A 14,698-nucleotide genomic window follows, 5' to 3' on the forward strand; every position below is an offset into this window, starting at 1 on the left:
TCGAAGCTAGCTAGCATGTCTCAGCCCGGGAAAGGGTTTGTTCATCACTTCCAGACCAGTGAATACGAGCGGTACCAGTGGATTACAGCCTCTGAGGAGCGGTGCACATTATGAGTGTGCATCTCTGGTAAGTAGCTTGTATTTTATTTACATTTTTATGTTTTTGTTATGTTATTAGACAAATATTGTTTCTGAACTGCTCTAGATGATGTAGGTGCACAGTGGTGGTTGTAGTGTAGAAGTTTGGAGACTTAATTGGGTTTTCTTGCTTTAGTAAAATGGTATTTTATCTCTGTATCACTGTAATTGTTATATTGCGTTTTTGTATTGTATTGATGGTTTCTATAATCACGACGTGATAGTGGTGGTATTAAGAGGTGGATTAAGTCAACTTCAATAGTTGTAATTCTAACATATACTAACATATACTAATTATAATTATAACAGAGTAAATTTTCCACTAAGAGATTCATAATTCAACTAGAGAGCTTCTTTATTACAAACACCAGTCATAGTTCAACTGCACAGTAGAGTGATAGCATTGGGACCTGCATCACTACTGCCACCTGCTTTATATTATAGAATACTGAACATTGCCAAAACCTGGCAGTCTCACCTGGTTACTCATGGAACAAATAACGATTAAAATTATCGTAGCCTGTACGTCTTTCAGCTGATAAGCTGTTTTGTTACTATGCCAAACAGATCTGACAGAAAAATACTGTGGTCTAATAAGAAAATTAAATATTCTTGCCAAAGTTTAGGCAATCTTGTATATTTTCTTATAGGGTTGACCCTGAATATATATATATATATATATATATATATACTAAATAGTTTATTATTCTGAGGTACAGTCAGAATCTCACAATAGAATGTTTGCAGATGTGTTATGAAATGAAGATCATCCCAATTTGGTTATTGTGGGGGGGTGGACGATGTTCAATGTCTGAATTCATAGAGAACTACGCTTTTTCTCCCAATAAGATAATATATCTTATTCTGATCATTCTGTGAAGAAATGTAAAAAGAAATAAGCCTTGCATAAAAAAATAAAAATAAAAATCCCACAAGGGAAGTGACTGACAAGATTGATCTTTTTCTACATCAAAAAAATTCACATTTTAGCTGAAATCTGTAGATTTTTTTTTTATACACCGCATTCTATAGCTTGGTTGACACTTTAATAACTTCCTGAAATGGGGAATTTCTGGAATGTCCAGAATGAATAGTTCAGGATGAAAAAGCAGATGAATGGGTAAGCTCTTTTTTTTGCTTGCTATATGGTTTGCTCCTAATGATCTTACGCATACCTTATCCTCTCCTCCATACTGTGGCTTGACTGCTGTAGTGCATTTCTCTCTTGTTTGAGAGTGGAGATTTCCAACTTCAACGTTTCCTTCTCCAGATCAAATTCAACCTGGAAGAAAGATGTGTTGATCGCAAGATCGATGGGTTTCAGGAAAACATTTATATGGTGCTCTCTCTCTCTCTCTCTCTCTCTCTCTCTCTCTCTTTCTTTCTTTCTCTCAACATCTCTTTATCTGAGCAGCATAATTATGGGAAAAATTTGGTGTGTGTTTGGGTTAATACCTGCATTTGCCTTATGGTACAATGGGTATTTTCCAGTTCTTCATTTAGTCTCTCACACTCAGAATTGCCCAGAGGCTCCAACTCGGTTACTTCCATTTCTTTCTCTTGCTTTCTTTCCCTTTCTTGTTCACGCTCTCTTTCCTCCTCACTTCTTCTGAATTTTTCTGTTTCCTTCTCCAATGTCTGGATTACATCCTCCAGGTTCAGGATCTGCCAAAGACATTTACCTTAGATACATTTGGTTCAGCCATTGCATACTTATGGTATCGGTTAATGCATACAACACATTCCTGTAAAGCTGTTTGTTACTTTGTTCATTGTTAAAGGAATTGAATATAAAGTTCTTGTCAAAGTCTTGACCCAGCTATGATGGCAGTTTTTTTTTACTTTGAAGTTACTGTGAGCAGGGAATATACTTCCATCAGCCATAACATTATGACATTATAACATTATAAACGGTGTAGTGATTTTATTAAAATATTATTAAGCAGATATTATTAGGCAGCAAGTGAATATTTTGTCCTCAAATTGATGTGTTAGTATCAGGAAAAAAATGGGAGCGCATAAGGATTTGAGAGAGTTTGAAAAGCGTAAAATTGTTATGTCTAGACGACTGGACTACACAGATTGTGATGGCTAGACGAGCTTCTCAAAAACTGCAGCTCTTGTGGGCTGTTCCCATACTGCAGTGGTTAGTATCTATCAAAAGTGAGGAACACTGGTGAACCGGCAACTGGGTCGTGGGCGGCCGAGGCTCATTGATATATATATCGATATATTGATATATATATAATATAATTAAAAAAAGAAACGATACTAAATACTGCTGTGTGTAAAATTTTGAGAACATCAGCCATTTTTGAGATCCTCAAGCCAGCCCATGTGATACAAACAACAATGCCATGGTGACTGAGATCACATTTTTCCTCATTCTTTTTCACCACTGGTAAACCAAATCATGCAAGTTTCTCCTTTACAACAACAGTTGTCAGTCCACAGTGGAGGTTAAGGTGCATGTTCAGTCTTTTGTCAATTCCAAGACTGGAGTACTGCAATTAACTCCTGGCAGATCTTTAGATGTCATGTCATGTCATTAGATCTCTGCAACTAATCCAGAAAACAAGCTGCACAATTTGTTTTCAACCTGTTTTGACTTCTGTTCTTTTACACCATCTCACTGGTATTCTCCTACCATTGGATTAATGTAGCTTTTTATGTCACATTGAATGCACTGATGTTAGCTTAGCTATCTTAAAGCATGTATCACACCCTGCTCTGATCACACTCCTGCACATATAACACTGCTCAAACGAACTCACCATTTCTCAGAGTACAACGAGTGCATACATCAAAGCTTTTTTTGTAATGACACCGAGGTGCTGCAAAATCAACTGCAGGGTATCTGACACACAATACACACATTCATTCACGCTTTATTTTACTTTATAGCTATATTTTTCTGGGTTGGAAGGAAAATGGTCTAAACAAAAGAAACCCACAGGCAAAAGGGGAGTACTTGCTTTGTCAATGTCAGTGCTCAGAACAAAACCAAGAATAACAGTGCAGTGTTTTCATTTTATATCATGTTTTAAGAATCATATTTAATATTTTATCATTTTTTCATTCCTACCTTTATCATGGACGCCTGTAGTTCCTTGTGTAGTTCCTCTCTCTCTGCCTCCAGGTTATGTTTTTCCTCCTCTGCAGTCTTTCTGCATTCCTCTGCCTGTAGCGGGACATTGTCACAAACTCTGCTAAACGAAACATCAATGACTATATAACTGAGGCTAACACGCTACACTAATCCAGAAAGTGGCAGGACTTTATCCGTTCCCAGACCTTAAACATTCAGCCCTTAAACATTTGTTATGCCTAATTTAACACACAAATATACTTGTAACGAAATATACATAAAAAAAGGATTAAATTATAAACATAAATAAATAAATAAATCACTTTTTTTCTTTTTGATTGTACTTACTGTTGAACTAGACATGCCATATTGCAGACAAAGATCTCGTGTGCGTACACCACGTTCATGCTTTTCTACAATTTCTCTTTTTATTTCAACGGTTAATTATTTTTACAACCTTATTTCCAACGCTATCACTACACTTCTTGGGACCTATGATGCAAAATTTATAGTGAGATAAAACAAAAACACTATAAAAACAGACAAAATTCACAATATTCACAAAAGAGAATGACGAGAATGCACTCGGAAGAATGTCTATGGTAACGAGCGACGAACGCGTGACTGGAACCAAACGCGTCAAAGAAATGCTCGTCTTTCCAAAATAGGCTCGTATTCCTACAGAGATTTTTACTAGTAAATTTGTTTTTTTAATTTTTCAGTTTTACACTTTTTGCACAAAATGAGCGCATTTCAAATTTGATAGGTCTCAAAAAATTGGGCACAGGGGCAACAAAGTATATATATATATATATATATATATATATATATATATATATATATATATATATATATATATATATATATATATATATATATATATATATATATATATATATATATATATATATATATATATATATATATATATATATATATATATATATATATATATATATATATATATATATATATAGGGTGTGTAACAGTACACAAATTTCACAGGTCGGCACGTACCTCGGTTTTTAAGTCGCAGTTTGGTTCAATTTCGTTACAGTTTGGGTGAAGAAATGCTAAACATAAAATTGCTTGTTGTTTTTATTTTGTACATTATGAAAACAATAAAAAAAAATGCCTGTTTGGTTAAATATTATATAAAATTATATTTCAATTCAATTAAATTAATTAAATAAAATGTAATTAATGGAAAAACTTAATTAAATAATTTACATTTGTTAAACCATAATACAGTAATACAAGTGTATATATAAGTGTGTGTGTGTGTGTGTGTGTGTGTGTGTGTGTGTGTGTGTCTGTGTGTGTGTGTGTGTGTGTGAGTTTTATATTTAATTTTCTAAAGATATGATCTACCTAACTGTTCTACTTATTTCAGCAAACTTTAACAAATGTCATTATTCCTTCCATCCTTCATTCATTCACTTCCTCAAATTGTCGACTTGCCAGGATTTTCTACTTTTTATAAACATAAAGCTGGATATAAAAAGCTAAAGAATCCAAAGCGCAAGCATCAACCACTTCCTGGTTTAATAATAATTATATTAACAAAATAATAAAAAACATTCAGTGCACATATCGAACTAAAAGCCCTGTACCAAATAGATGTACCGTTACACCCCTTATAATAATATCTATAATTATAAAATGTTTTCTTTTTTTTTGTACTGGACCTGTTTGTTAGTTTGCTTCAATACTAATGGAAAAGTCACCACTTTGTGATTAGAAAGGTTCCACAACATGCCATGCTTCTCAAAGATTTGAGGGAGGATTCAAGATGGTAACCATCATTGTTTTTTTTAGTACTGTAATATTATATATGAATCATTGGGGTCTGCCTTGTGCAACTAGAACATGAACAATGATGTGTGTCAGAAGTTTTCGACATTCTGGATTAATGTGAACAGACGTGCAGACATGGCGACACAACTCTAACCCTAACCCTAACCCTCCAGTTTAAAAAAAAGGAACAGCCATGAATAAAATGGGCAGAAGGCTTGGTTACTCAACCCCCCTAGAACAGGAATGAGACAACTGCCAGAGCTGTTACCAGCAATGCAACAGTATAGAATTCAGATGCAGAATTCAGGAGCCTAGTACAGCTGCTTTGCTTGGATTTAGACACTGAGTGTAACTATACTCTTACTGGCTGCTTCTCTTGTGGACTTCTCTAGTGGACACTGCTAATAGCGCACCATTGGAGCGTTTTTTTAGGTTCTGTGCACTGGGAATGTGGATTGGCTGTAGCAACGAATGTGCTGCAGACTGATAATAAAAAGTGCCGAAGAAAAACGAGAAGCTGGATTTTTTTAAATGCCTAACCCATTCTGAAGTATAGGGTCTCGGCTGTCAAATTCATTTCATCCTTCAAGAATCAAAAATGAATGTGTATTCAAAAGCTGTGGTCATAATACAGCTCTAGATTTGTGATTAATGCCTCTGGTAAATACGCCAGTGATCTCACTAGCTCTTTCATCTGCTCCTAAACATTCATGAGATAATGTCTATTACAACAAATAAAGTGGACGAAGAATACTATAGGCAACATTCATAGCAATGAAAAATATCCTCATGAAGCATGGAAGATGACTGGGATTGTTAACATGATGGAAGGTTGAGAAAATATGTGACTCTGTGAACTACCAATCAGATCTGTGATGATCTTAGGGGAAACCCCAGCTTACTGGCATTTTGTAAGCACCATCTACAGGTGCATCTCAATAAATTAGAATAGCATTAAAAAGTTAATTTATTTGAGTAATTCAATAAAAAGAGAAAATCTTGTATATTATATAGATTCATTACACAGAGACTGAAGTAGTTTAAGTGTATATTTCTTTTCAATTTGATGATTTTAGCTCACATTAACAAAAACCCACCAATTCACTATTTCAAAAAATTTGAATACTTCATAAGACCAATAAAAAAAACATTTTTGGATTCTGGAAAGTATGCTCAAATATGGTCATTTACTGTATATGTACTCAATACATCATAGGAGCTACTTTTGCTTTAATTACTGCCTCATTTCGGCGTGGCATGGAGGTGATCAGTCTGTGGCAGTGCTGAGGTGGTATGGAAGCCCAGGTTTCTTTGACAGTGGCCTTCAGCTCATTTGCATTTTTTTGGTCTCTTGTTTCTCATTTTCCTCTTAACAATACCCCATAGATTCTCTATGAGGTTCAGGTCTGGTGAGTTTGCTGGCCAGTCAAGCACACCAACACCATAGTCATTTAACTAACTTTTAGTGCTTTTGGCAGTGTGGGCAGGTGCCAAATCCTTCTGGAAAATAAAATCAGCATCTCCATAAAGCTGGTCAGCAGAGGGAAGCATGAAGTGCTCTAAACTTCCTGGTAAACGGCTGTGCTGACCTTGGCTTCGATAAAACACAGTGGACCAACACCAGCAGTTGACACGACCCCCCAAACCACCACTGACTGTGCAAACTTTACACTGGACCTCAAGCAACTTGGATTCTGTGCCTCTCCTCTCCTATTTCAGACTCTGGGACCTTGATTTCCAAATGAAATGCACATTTTCTTTCATCTGAAAAGACCACTTTGGCCCACTGAGCAACAGTCCAGTCCTTTTTGTCCTTTGTCCAGGTAAGACACCTCTGACGTTGTCTCTGGTTCAGGAGTGGCTTGACACAAGGAATGAGTCAGTTGTAGCCCATGGATACGTCTGTGCGTGGAGGCTCTTGAAGCACTGACGCCAGCTGCAGTCCACTCTTTGTGAATCTCCCCCAAATTCTTGAACGGGCTTCATTTCACCTTTTTCTACCACCTTTTTCCTAACATTCAACATTCCATTACTGTCCTTGGATGCAGCACACTGTGAACAGCAGCTTCTTTAGCGATGACCTTTTGTGCCTTACCCTCCATGTGCAGGGTGTCAATGATCGTCTTCGGGACAACTGTCAAGTCAGCAGTCTTTCCCCATGATTGTTTAACCTGAACCAGACTGAGACACCATTTAAAGGCTCAGGAAACCTTTGCAGGTGTTTGAATTTAATGAGCTGATTAGAGTGTGACACCACCAGTCTCCAATATTGAACCTTTTCACAATATGCAAATTTCCAGAATTTAGCTGTGAGCCAAAATCATCAAAATTAAAAGAAATAAACATCTGAAATATACAGTGCCTTGCAAAAGTATTGACCCCCCTTGGCGTTTTTCCTATTTTGTTGCCTTACAACTTGGAATTAAAATGGATTTTTATTTGGATTTCATGTAATGGACATACACAAAATAGTCCAAATTGGTGAAGTGAAATGAAAAAATAACTTGTTTCAAAAGATTTTTAAAAATAAATAACGGAAAAGTGGTGCGTGCATATGTATTCACCCCCTTTGCTATTAAGCCTCTAAATAAGATCTGGTGCAACCAATTACCTTCAGAAGTCACGTAATTACTTAAATAAAGTCCACCTGTGTGCAATCTAAGTGTCACATTATCTCAGTATATATATATATATATATATATATATATATATATATATATATATATATATATATATATATATATACACCTGTTCTGAAAGGCCCCAGAGTCTGCAACACCACTAAGCAAGGGGCACCACCAAGCAAGCGGCACCATGAAGACCAAGGAGCTCGCCAAACAGGTCAGGGACAAAGTTGTGGAGAAGTACAGATCAGGGTTGGGTTATAAAAAAAAATCCAAAACTTTGAACATCCCACAGAGCACCATTAAAGCCATTATTAAAAAATGGAAAGAATATGGCACCACAACAAACCTGGCAAGAGAGGGCCACCCACCAAAACTCACAGACCAGGCAAGGAGGGCATTAATCAGAGAGGCAACAAAGAGACCAAAGATAACCCTGAAGGAGCTGCAAAGCTCCACAGCGAAGATTGGAGTATCTGTCCATAGGACCACTTTAAGCCGTACACTACACAGAGCTGGGCTTTATGGAAGAGTGGCCAGAAAAAAGCCATTGCTTTAAGAAAAAAATAAGCAAACATGTTTGGTGTTCGCCAAAAGGCATGTGGGAGACTCCCCAAACATATGAAAGAAGGTACTCTGGTCAGATGAGACTAAAATTGAGCTTTTTGCCCATCAAGGAAAACGCTATGTCTGGCGCAAACCCAACATCTCTCATCACCCCGAGAACACCATCCCGTCCAGTGAAGCATGGTGGTGGCAGCATCATGCTGTGGGGATGTTTTTCATCAGCAGGGACTGGGAAACTGGTCATAATTGAAGGAATGATGGATGGCGCTAAATACAGGGAAATTTTTGAGGGAAACCTGTTTTAGTCTTCCAGAGATTTGAGACTGGGACGGAGGTTCACCTTCCAGCAGGACAATGACCCTAAGCATACTGCTAAAGCAACACTCCAGTGGTTTAAGGGGAAACATTTAAATGTCTTGGAATGGCCTAGTCAAAGCCCAGACCTCAATCCAATTGAGAATCTGTGGTATGACTTAAAGATTGCTGTACACCAGCGGAACCCATCCAACTTGAAGGAGCTGGAGCAGTTTTACCTTGAAGAATGGGCAAAAATCCCAGTGGCTAGATGTGCCAAGCTTATAGATACATACCCCAAGAGACTTGCAGCTGTAATTGCTGCAAAAGGTGGCTCTACAAAGTATTGACTTTGGGGGGTGAATAGTTATGCACGCTCAAGTTTTCTGTTTTTTTGTCTTATTTCTTGTTTGTTTCTCAATAAAAAATATTTTGCATCTTCAAAGTGGTAGGCATGTTGTGTAAATCAAATGATACAAACCCCCAAAAAATCCATTTCAATTCCAGGTTGTAAGACAACAAAATAGGAAAAACGCCAAGGGGGGTCAATACTTTTGCAAGGCACTGTATCAGTTTGTGTGTGATGAATCACTATAATATAATGTTTGTACTGAATTACTAAAATAAATAAAGTTTTAATTATATTTATATTTATTGAGATGCACCTGCAGGTACCAGGGATAAGGAAATGGATGTTTTGGCGATTCTGAAGAGTTGACTAGTCCCTTTCAGTCCATGGTGTCCTTAAAATATTTTTTGTAATTTCAATACTAGAAACTATAAAGACTGTCTTTCCACATACTAATAATGCTGTTTGCGTAAAGTATAAATTAATATAATCAAATTGGGAGGAATTGGTAGCTCATTGGTTAAAATGTCGGTTAAATGAACTTCAGATCATAATGGCATGAGTTCAAATCCCAGCACAACCAAGCTACCACTGTTGCTACCCTTGACCAAGGTGCTCGCTCTGGATTCGGAATGGGAAACACATTTATTTCCAAACATTTGAACCTAGATGTAATCGTAACCTAAATGTGAGTGCACAAGAATGCCTCTTGTATGTCATAAATCTAGACTTCAGAAGTTTCTGTACCTGCTTCCTCTCGTTTTCCAGCGACGCTTGTGTTTGGCGCAACTCACTGGCATGTTTACAGATCAATTCTTCCAGCGCTTTCCTCAGTTTCTCTTTAAGACGGACTTTTTCCTCCTCCATATTTTTCTGCACTCTTTTCTTTTCGTCCTCCAACTCGTGCATGTCATTTGATCGCTCTTTCTCCACCTCTTGGTGGAGGCGCTGAATCTCCTCAGCATGAGCACGCTGCAGCTCCAGGCGCATGGAAGACAAAGCATCTGCATGCTAAAACACACACGCCAGTAAATAGCACATTCAGCATATTGTATGTAATATAATCAGTATTTTAAAAAAAACTTATAAAGAGACTACATCTCTTACCCTTCTCTTGTCTTTTCTTACATATATTATATGTTAATTAAAAAGTACAGATTTAAGCATGTGAAACATTTCAAAAGTTTATGTTACCATTGATTTAAACAGGTAATAAATATCAGTTTATAACCAACACCAGTTCGATCCTTAGCTCGTTACTGTCAAAGCTCTAACAGCGTCAAGGGAATATTTATAGTAAATGATCTCTTCCCTGCATTGTGGTATAGGGAACTGCACAATCTACAGCTGACAGCACAGCCATAGCAGAACTGAGACCGAGGAAAGAATGTTGAAAAGAACTTGCAGAAAAACACAATGTTGTGTGCATTTTTGTAATTTCCATAGGTGTATGTGCTCAGTGGAAGTCTGTTCAAGCAAACACAGCTGTCACGGTATCCTGGCGACAGCTTCTCCAATATCTCCAACTAACAGGATCTCCAGAATACTGTGGGTTGTGTGTCTAAAACCCAACAGCAAAACAACAGAATTGTCTAATAATCACTTGTGAAACTGTATGTAGTACTATTATTTTTTTTTATCATGTAAATGAATATATTTAGATAATACCATATTAATACTTTTCAAGTTTACTCTAATCAACATGGGTATGGACAAATATTGACAATTTATTCAAATGTATGTTTATTTTTAGTGAAATCAAACTTAACATAGAGCATGAAGAAAAAAATATTCTTGTAAATGTTTTAAAGTAATTGTGGTGCTTTAAATTACGTAAATCATCAGGACACCAAACGGAACTTTTGCTATGTTTCCACACGGACGGTTTTAATTGCCGGATGTGTGCGGCATGGTGGATTTTGGTGCTTGATTCGAGACTTGGATCGTCAGTATAACAAATGTTTAGTGATTACAAATAATTTTCCAGTGGAGTTTATTATTTTTAAGATCTGAGTAAAGAAACGGACGTCGTGAATAAATGTTTGTTGCATTGAAGGTTTTCAATTCGGCTCTAATATAAATGTATTTATATTTTTAATAAAAAGATTTATAGAAATTGTATAGAAATGGCCACTGGATTAATCTTAACGTTAATAAAATGAATGCCTCTGAAATGAATTTGCGCTATATAGTTAATTGCCTAATTTACCTGCTTGAGCACTGAGAATTCAGAAGAGGCTTAATTATTATGTTTACCTGCTATGTGGATATTATTTGGGCATCCAGGTGGAGGCGGTTACCTGTTTGAGCATGCGAGCATGGTCATTAGAGCGGCTGCTGTTTTGAAGTTCCAGTTCTTTGTTCCTAATATTGAGACGACTCAATTGAGATCTCAGTTCCTCCACTTCAGCAGACACCAGCACTTGAGAGGAGCTTTGGTTCAACAGTTCCTCTAAAGAGTAATTAAGACTTTCTTAGCATTTTCCTAACCACGTCGGAAGTTTGACACAAAGCCATATCATAAAACAGCGGTTTGTATCTCACACACACACACACACACACACACACACACACACACACACACACACACACACACATAGTAAATGATACAAAATATGTAAGTCAACTGCAAAGAAATGCGAGTAGCATTAGTAAAGACTCCATTAATGGAGCATTTGTCCTCTTACCATCTGGAAAGAGGTACAGGGCCATCAAGTCACAAACAAATAGACTGAAGTGCAGTTTCTTACCCAGAGCTGCAGCTGCCATCACTCTCCAACCATGACCCTAATAATTCCCCAGAACTATTTCACAAGGCGTACCTTTTGCTGCTTTTGTGCACTTTATAACTTGTCACTTTATAATAATATCGATAACGGTTTTATTAACACATTTTATTTAACCAAGGCGTTATACTTTAACTTGTTTCTATTTAGATTTATGACATTTGGCAAATGCCCTTATCCAGACGAATTACAACTGAGCAGTTGAGGGTTAAGAGTCTTGCTCCAGCAGGGGTCGCTTAGAGGTACTGGGATTTAACCTTATGACCTTCTGATGTAAGGTCTAATGCCCTAAACACTCCTCCTTTAGATTTTGTATACATTTCCCAGTTTTATTCTACTTTATTCTTACATTAATTCTTAAGTATATGCTTTTTTTATAGTTTTATTTTCAAATTGCCAAACAAAAAAAACGTTGTTGTATTGGACACACTTGCAACAGACGTCAAAGCCAAATTCAAGCAGTAATATATATATATATATATATATATATATATATATATATATATATATATATATAAGCGTTATAACAATTCCTTTTACACACTTGGAGCATTATCATATCGCATTCCACATCATCTGGCCCTTTATGAGCAGTCGTTTTATGATTTTATATTTAAGCAAACTGTTATTCTGAACCATAGATGCCTAAAACTAGTAGTTTGACAGATGCCTGTAGTGACTTCATATAGAAATTCATTTAATTTGATATTTAATATAACATATTTTTCCTCATTTAAAGCTGAAAAAAATACTCAACTGAAAAAAGAATTAGAGTATATAAGAGTGAATAAGGGAATTAGCCCAATTTTAAAAGAATAAATAAAATAAGAAGTTGCTTAATGTACATAATTAGAGGTCACTGGGAATAAAACATGGCTGTTTAGTTAATTGCCTGAATAGCTGTATTGACTCTATAGTACAATATTACTCTAATGTACTATAAATGGGATTGTTCGATGTACTACTTGAACGTTTAATTTGACAAAAAAAAACGTTGATAGTAAAACATCTAGTAATGTAATTACTTCTAAATATTATAAAATTATATTTGAGGGATCCACAGCAACTTTCATTGTAATATGTAATATATTTATTTTTGGCCCGCGTTCGTCAAATAAGTTTGATTTTTTTATAAAAAAGAGATTGGGCACCTCTGTTCTAAACCCACCAGGTGATAGTGTAGTGCAAATAAATGCCAACTACAAAATCAGTATTCACTGCGATGCTGACAATGGGCATCTAAATAATATCTGGTCAGTGATGGTCCTGTGGTGATTTTTTCTGATGGACAGGGTAAAGATAATTGAGCAGAAAGGCCACAGTCAGTAATTTTCCACAGTGTGTATCGATATTGTAGGAGTACTTGACAAAAGGGCTAATGAATGTAAGCATAAACAGGGTGTACCTAAGACAGGTGAGTCGTTTCTTGTGTGCTTGTGACCGGTTTACCAGAATATGTAACTGTAACTGAGGGTAGATTTATTTATAATAATCTTTTTTACAGTTTACCTGATTTGTTTTGCAGTTCATTCTCTTGCAGTAATAATCGTTCTTTTGCCACAGCAAGCTCCTCCTCTGCTTTCCTAGTTACTCTTTCTGCCTCTGCAACTCGATGATGGCAATTTTCCAGCTGCTCTTCTAGATCCTAATGTAATATAAGAGAAAAAAGTAAACTTGGTGCTTTTCAATCAATAGTATATACAGTCAGGGAATATACTATTTGTCAGGTTTGGAAAGTGGTATAATTTCCGTACATTTGCGTCTGCATACCCGATTTGAAATGATTTATAATCAAGCAATCAAGCTATAATAGAACTGTAGGCATTTTAATCCAATGGGTTTAACCAGAACATACAATTCGTTTTTCATATTTCTTCTACTTTCACAGAAGCAGTTAGAATGTTTTAATCCCATCAAAACCACCAACTCGTGTATTAGATATCTTGCAACATGTTTCTTCAATTAGATAATACTAGAAAAAAAAACATCTTCAAAGCTTTTAAACAAAACCTTCTTTCGGCTTCTCCCATTAGGGGTCGCCATAGCGGATCATTCGTTTTCATGATCCGCATATTTGATTTGGCATGTTTTTACGCTGGATGCCCTTCCTAACGCAACCCTCCCCATTTATCCGGGCTTGGGACCGGCACTAAGAGTGCACTGGCTTGTGCAACCCTAATTGCTGGGGATGGTTCCGGGAATCGAACCCAGGCCACAGCGGTGAGAGTGCCGCATTCTAACCACTAGACCACCAATGAACCCCAAAGCTTTTAAACAAGATATTATCAAATCCATCATTAAAAAAACCCTCATCTCAAACCCTGTCAGGTGTCCAACTATTGGCCTCTGTCACGCACGGATCAAGAGTCAGAAACCGGTCGTAAAGTCAATGCGCTTTATTTTCCTTGAAACCTCCAGAGAAGCGAACACCAAAGAACGGGTGGGATGCAGCACATAGGTAGTCCAGAGATGATCTGTAGAGTAAACTGTAGATCAGACAGTAGAGCATTTTTTACAATGGACATAATCTCAAAGCAGCTTTACAGAGATAAAGTGGTTAAAAAGTTGTGTAAAAGGAAAGTATAAGTTTAGTGCGTATACATTTGTTCCTTATAATTGTAAGTTTACTACTATTAAATTCAATTCAATTCATTTTTATTTGTATTGCGCTTTTAACAATGAACATTGTCTCAAAGCAGCTTTACACAGATAATGTGGTGATTAAAAGTGAATACGTTCTTTATAAGTGAATATGTCTCTGATGAGCGAGCCGGTGACCACTGTGGCAAGGAAAAACTCCCCGAGATGGCATAAGGAAGAAACCTTGAGAGGAACCAGACTCAAGAGGGAACCCATCCTCATCTGGGTTGCACCGAATGTCCATTTGTAGCAGATATACAATGTTGCGGGGTACAGTGATGATGATGATCAGAAGCTAAAAGAAGTCCTGAGTCAGTGTAGGAGACTGTTGACATTAACTACAGTCCAAATCCATTCTTAAAGCGCCCGTTCTTACTCCGGAATTTCATGGAACCACCCAAGGTGTTGATGAGAA

General features: G+C 36.7%; 1 protein-coding gene across 1 annotated transcript in view; it reads right to left on the bottom strand.

Moving 5' to 3' along the window:
- fam184b (family with sequence similarity 184 member B) overlaps positions 1-14,698 on the bottom strand; it is a 35,910-nt gene that overhangs the window by 12,820 nt on the left and 8,392 nt on the right. Inside the window, exons 4-9 of the mRNA XM_046843587.1 lie at positions 13,153-13,288; positions 11,158-11,309; positions 9,605-9,868; positions 3,224-3,319; positions 1,594-1,803; positions 1,314-1,420 (exon numbers count right to left, since the gene is read on the bottom strand). Coding sequence (XP_046699543.1) covers positions 1,314-1,420; positions 1,594-1,803; positions 3,224-3,319; positions 9,605-9,868; positions 11,158-11,309; positions 13,153-13,288 — 965 coding nt within the window. The remainder of the gene's footprint in view (positions 1-1,313; positions 1,421-1,593; positions 1,804-3,223; positions 3,320-9,604; positions 9,869-11,157; positions 11,310-13,152; positions 13,289-14,698) is intronic.

This window comes from Silurus meridionalis, chromosome 28 (assembly GCF_014805685.1).
Source record: "Silurus meridionalis isolate SWU-2019-XX chromosome 28, ASM1480568v1, whole genome shotgun sequence".
Lineage (NCBI taxonomy): Eukaryota > Metazoa > Chordata > Actinopteri > Siluriformes > Siluridae > Silurus > Silurus meridionalis.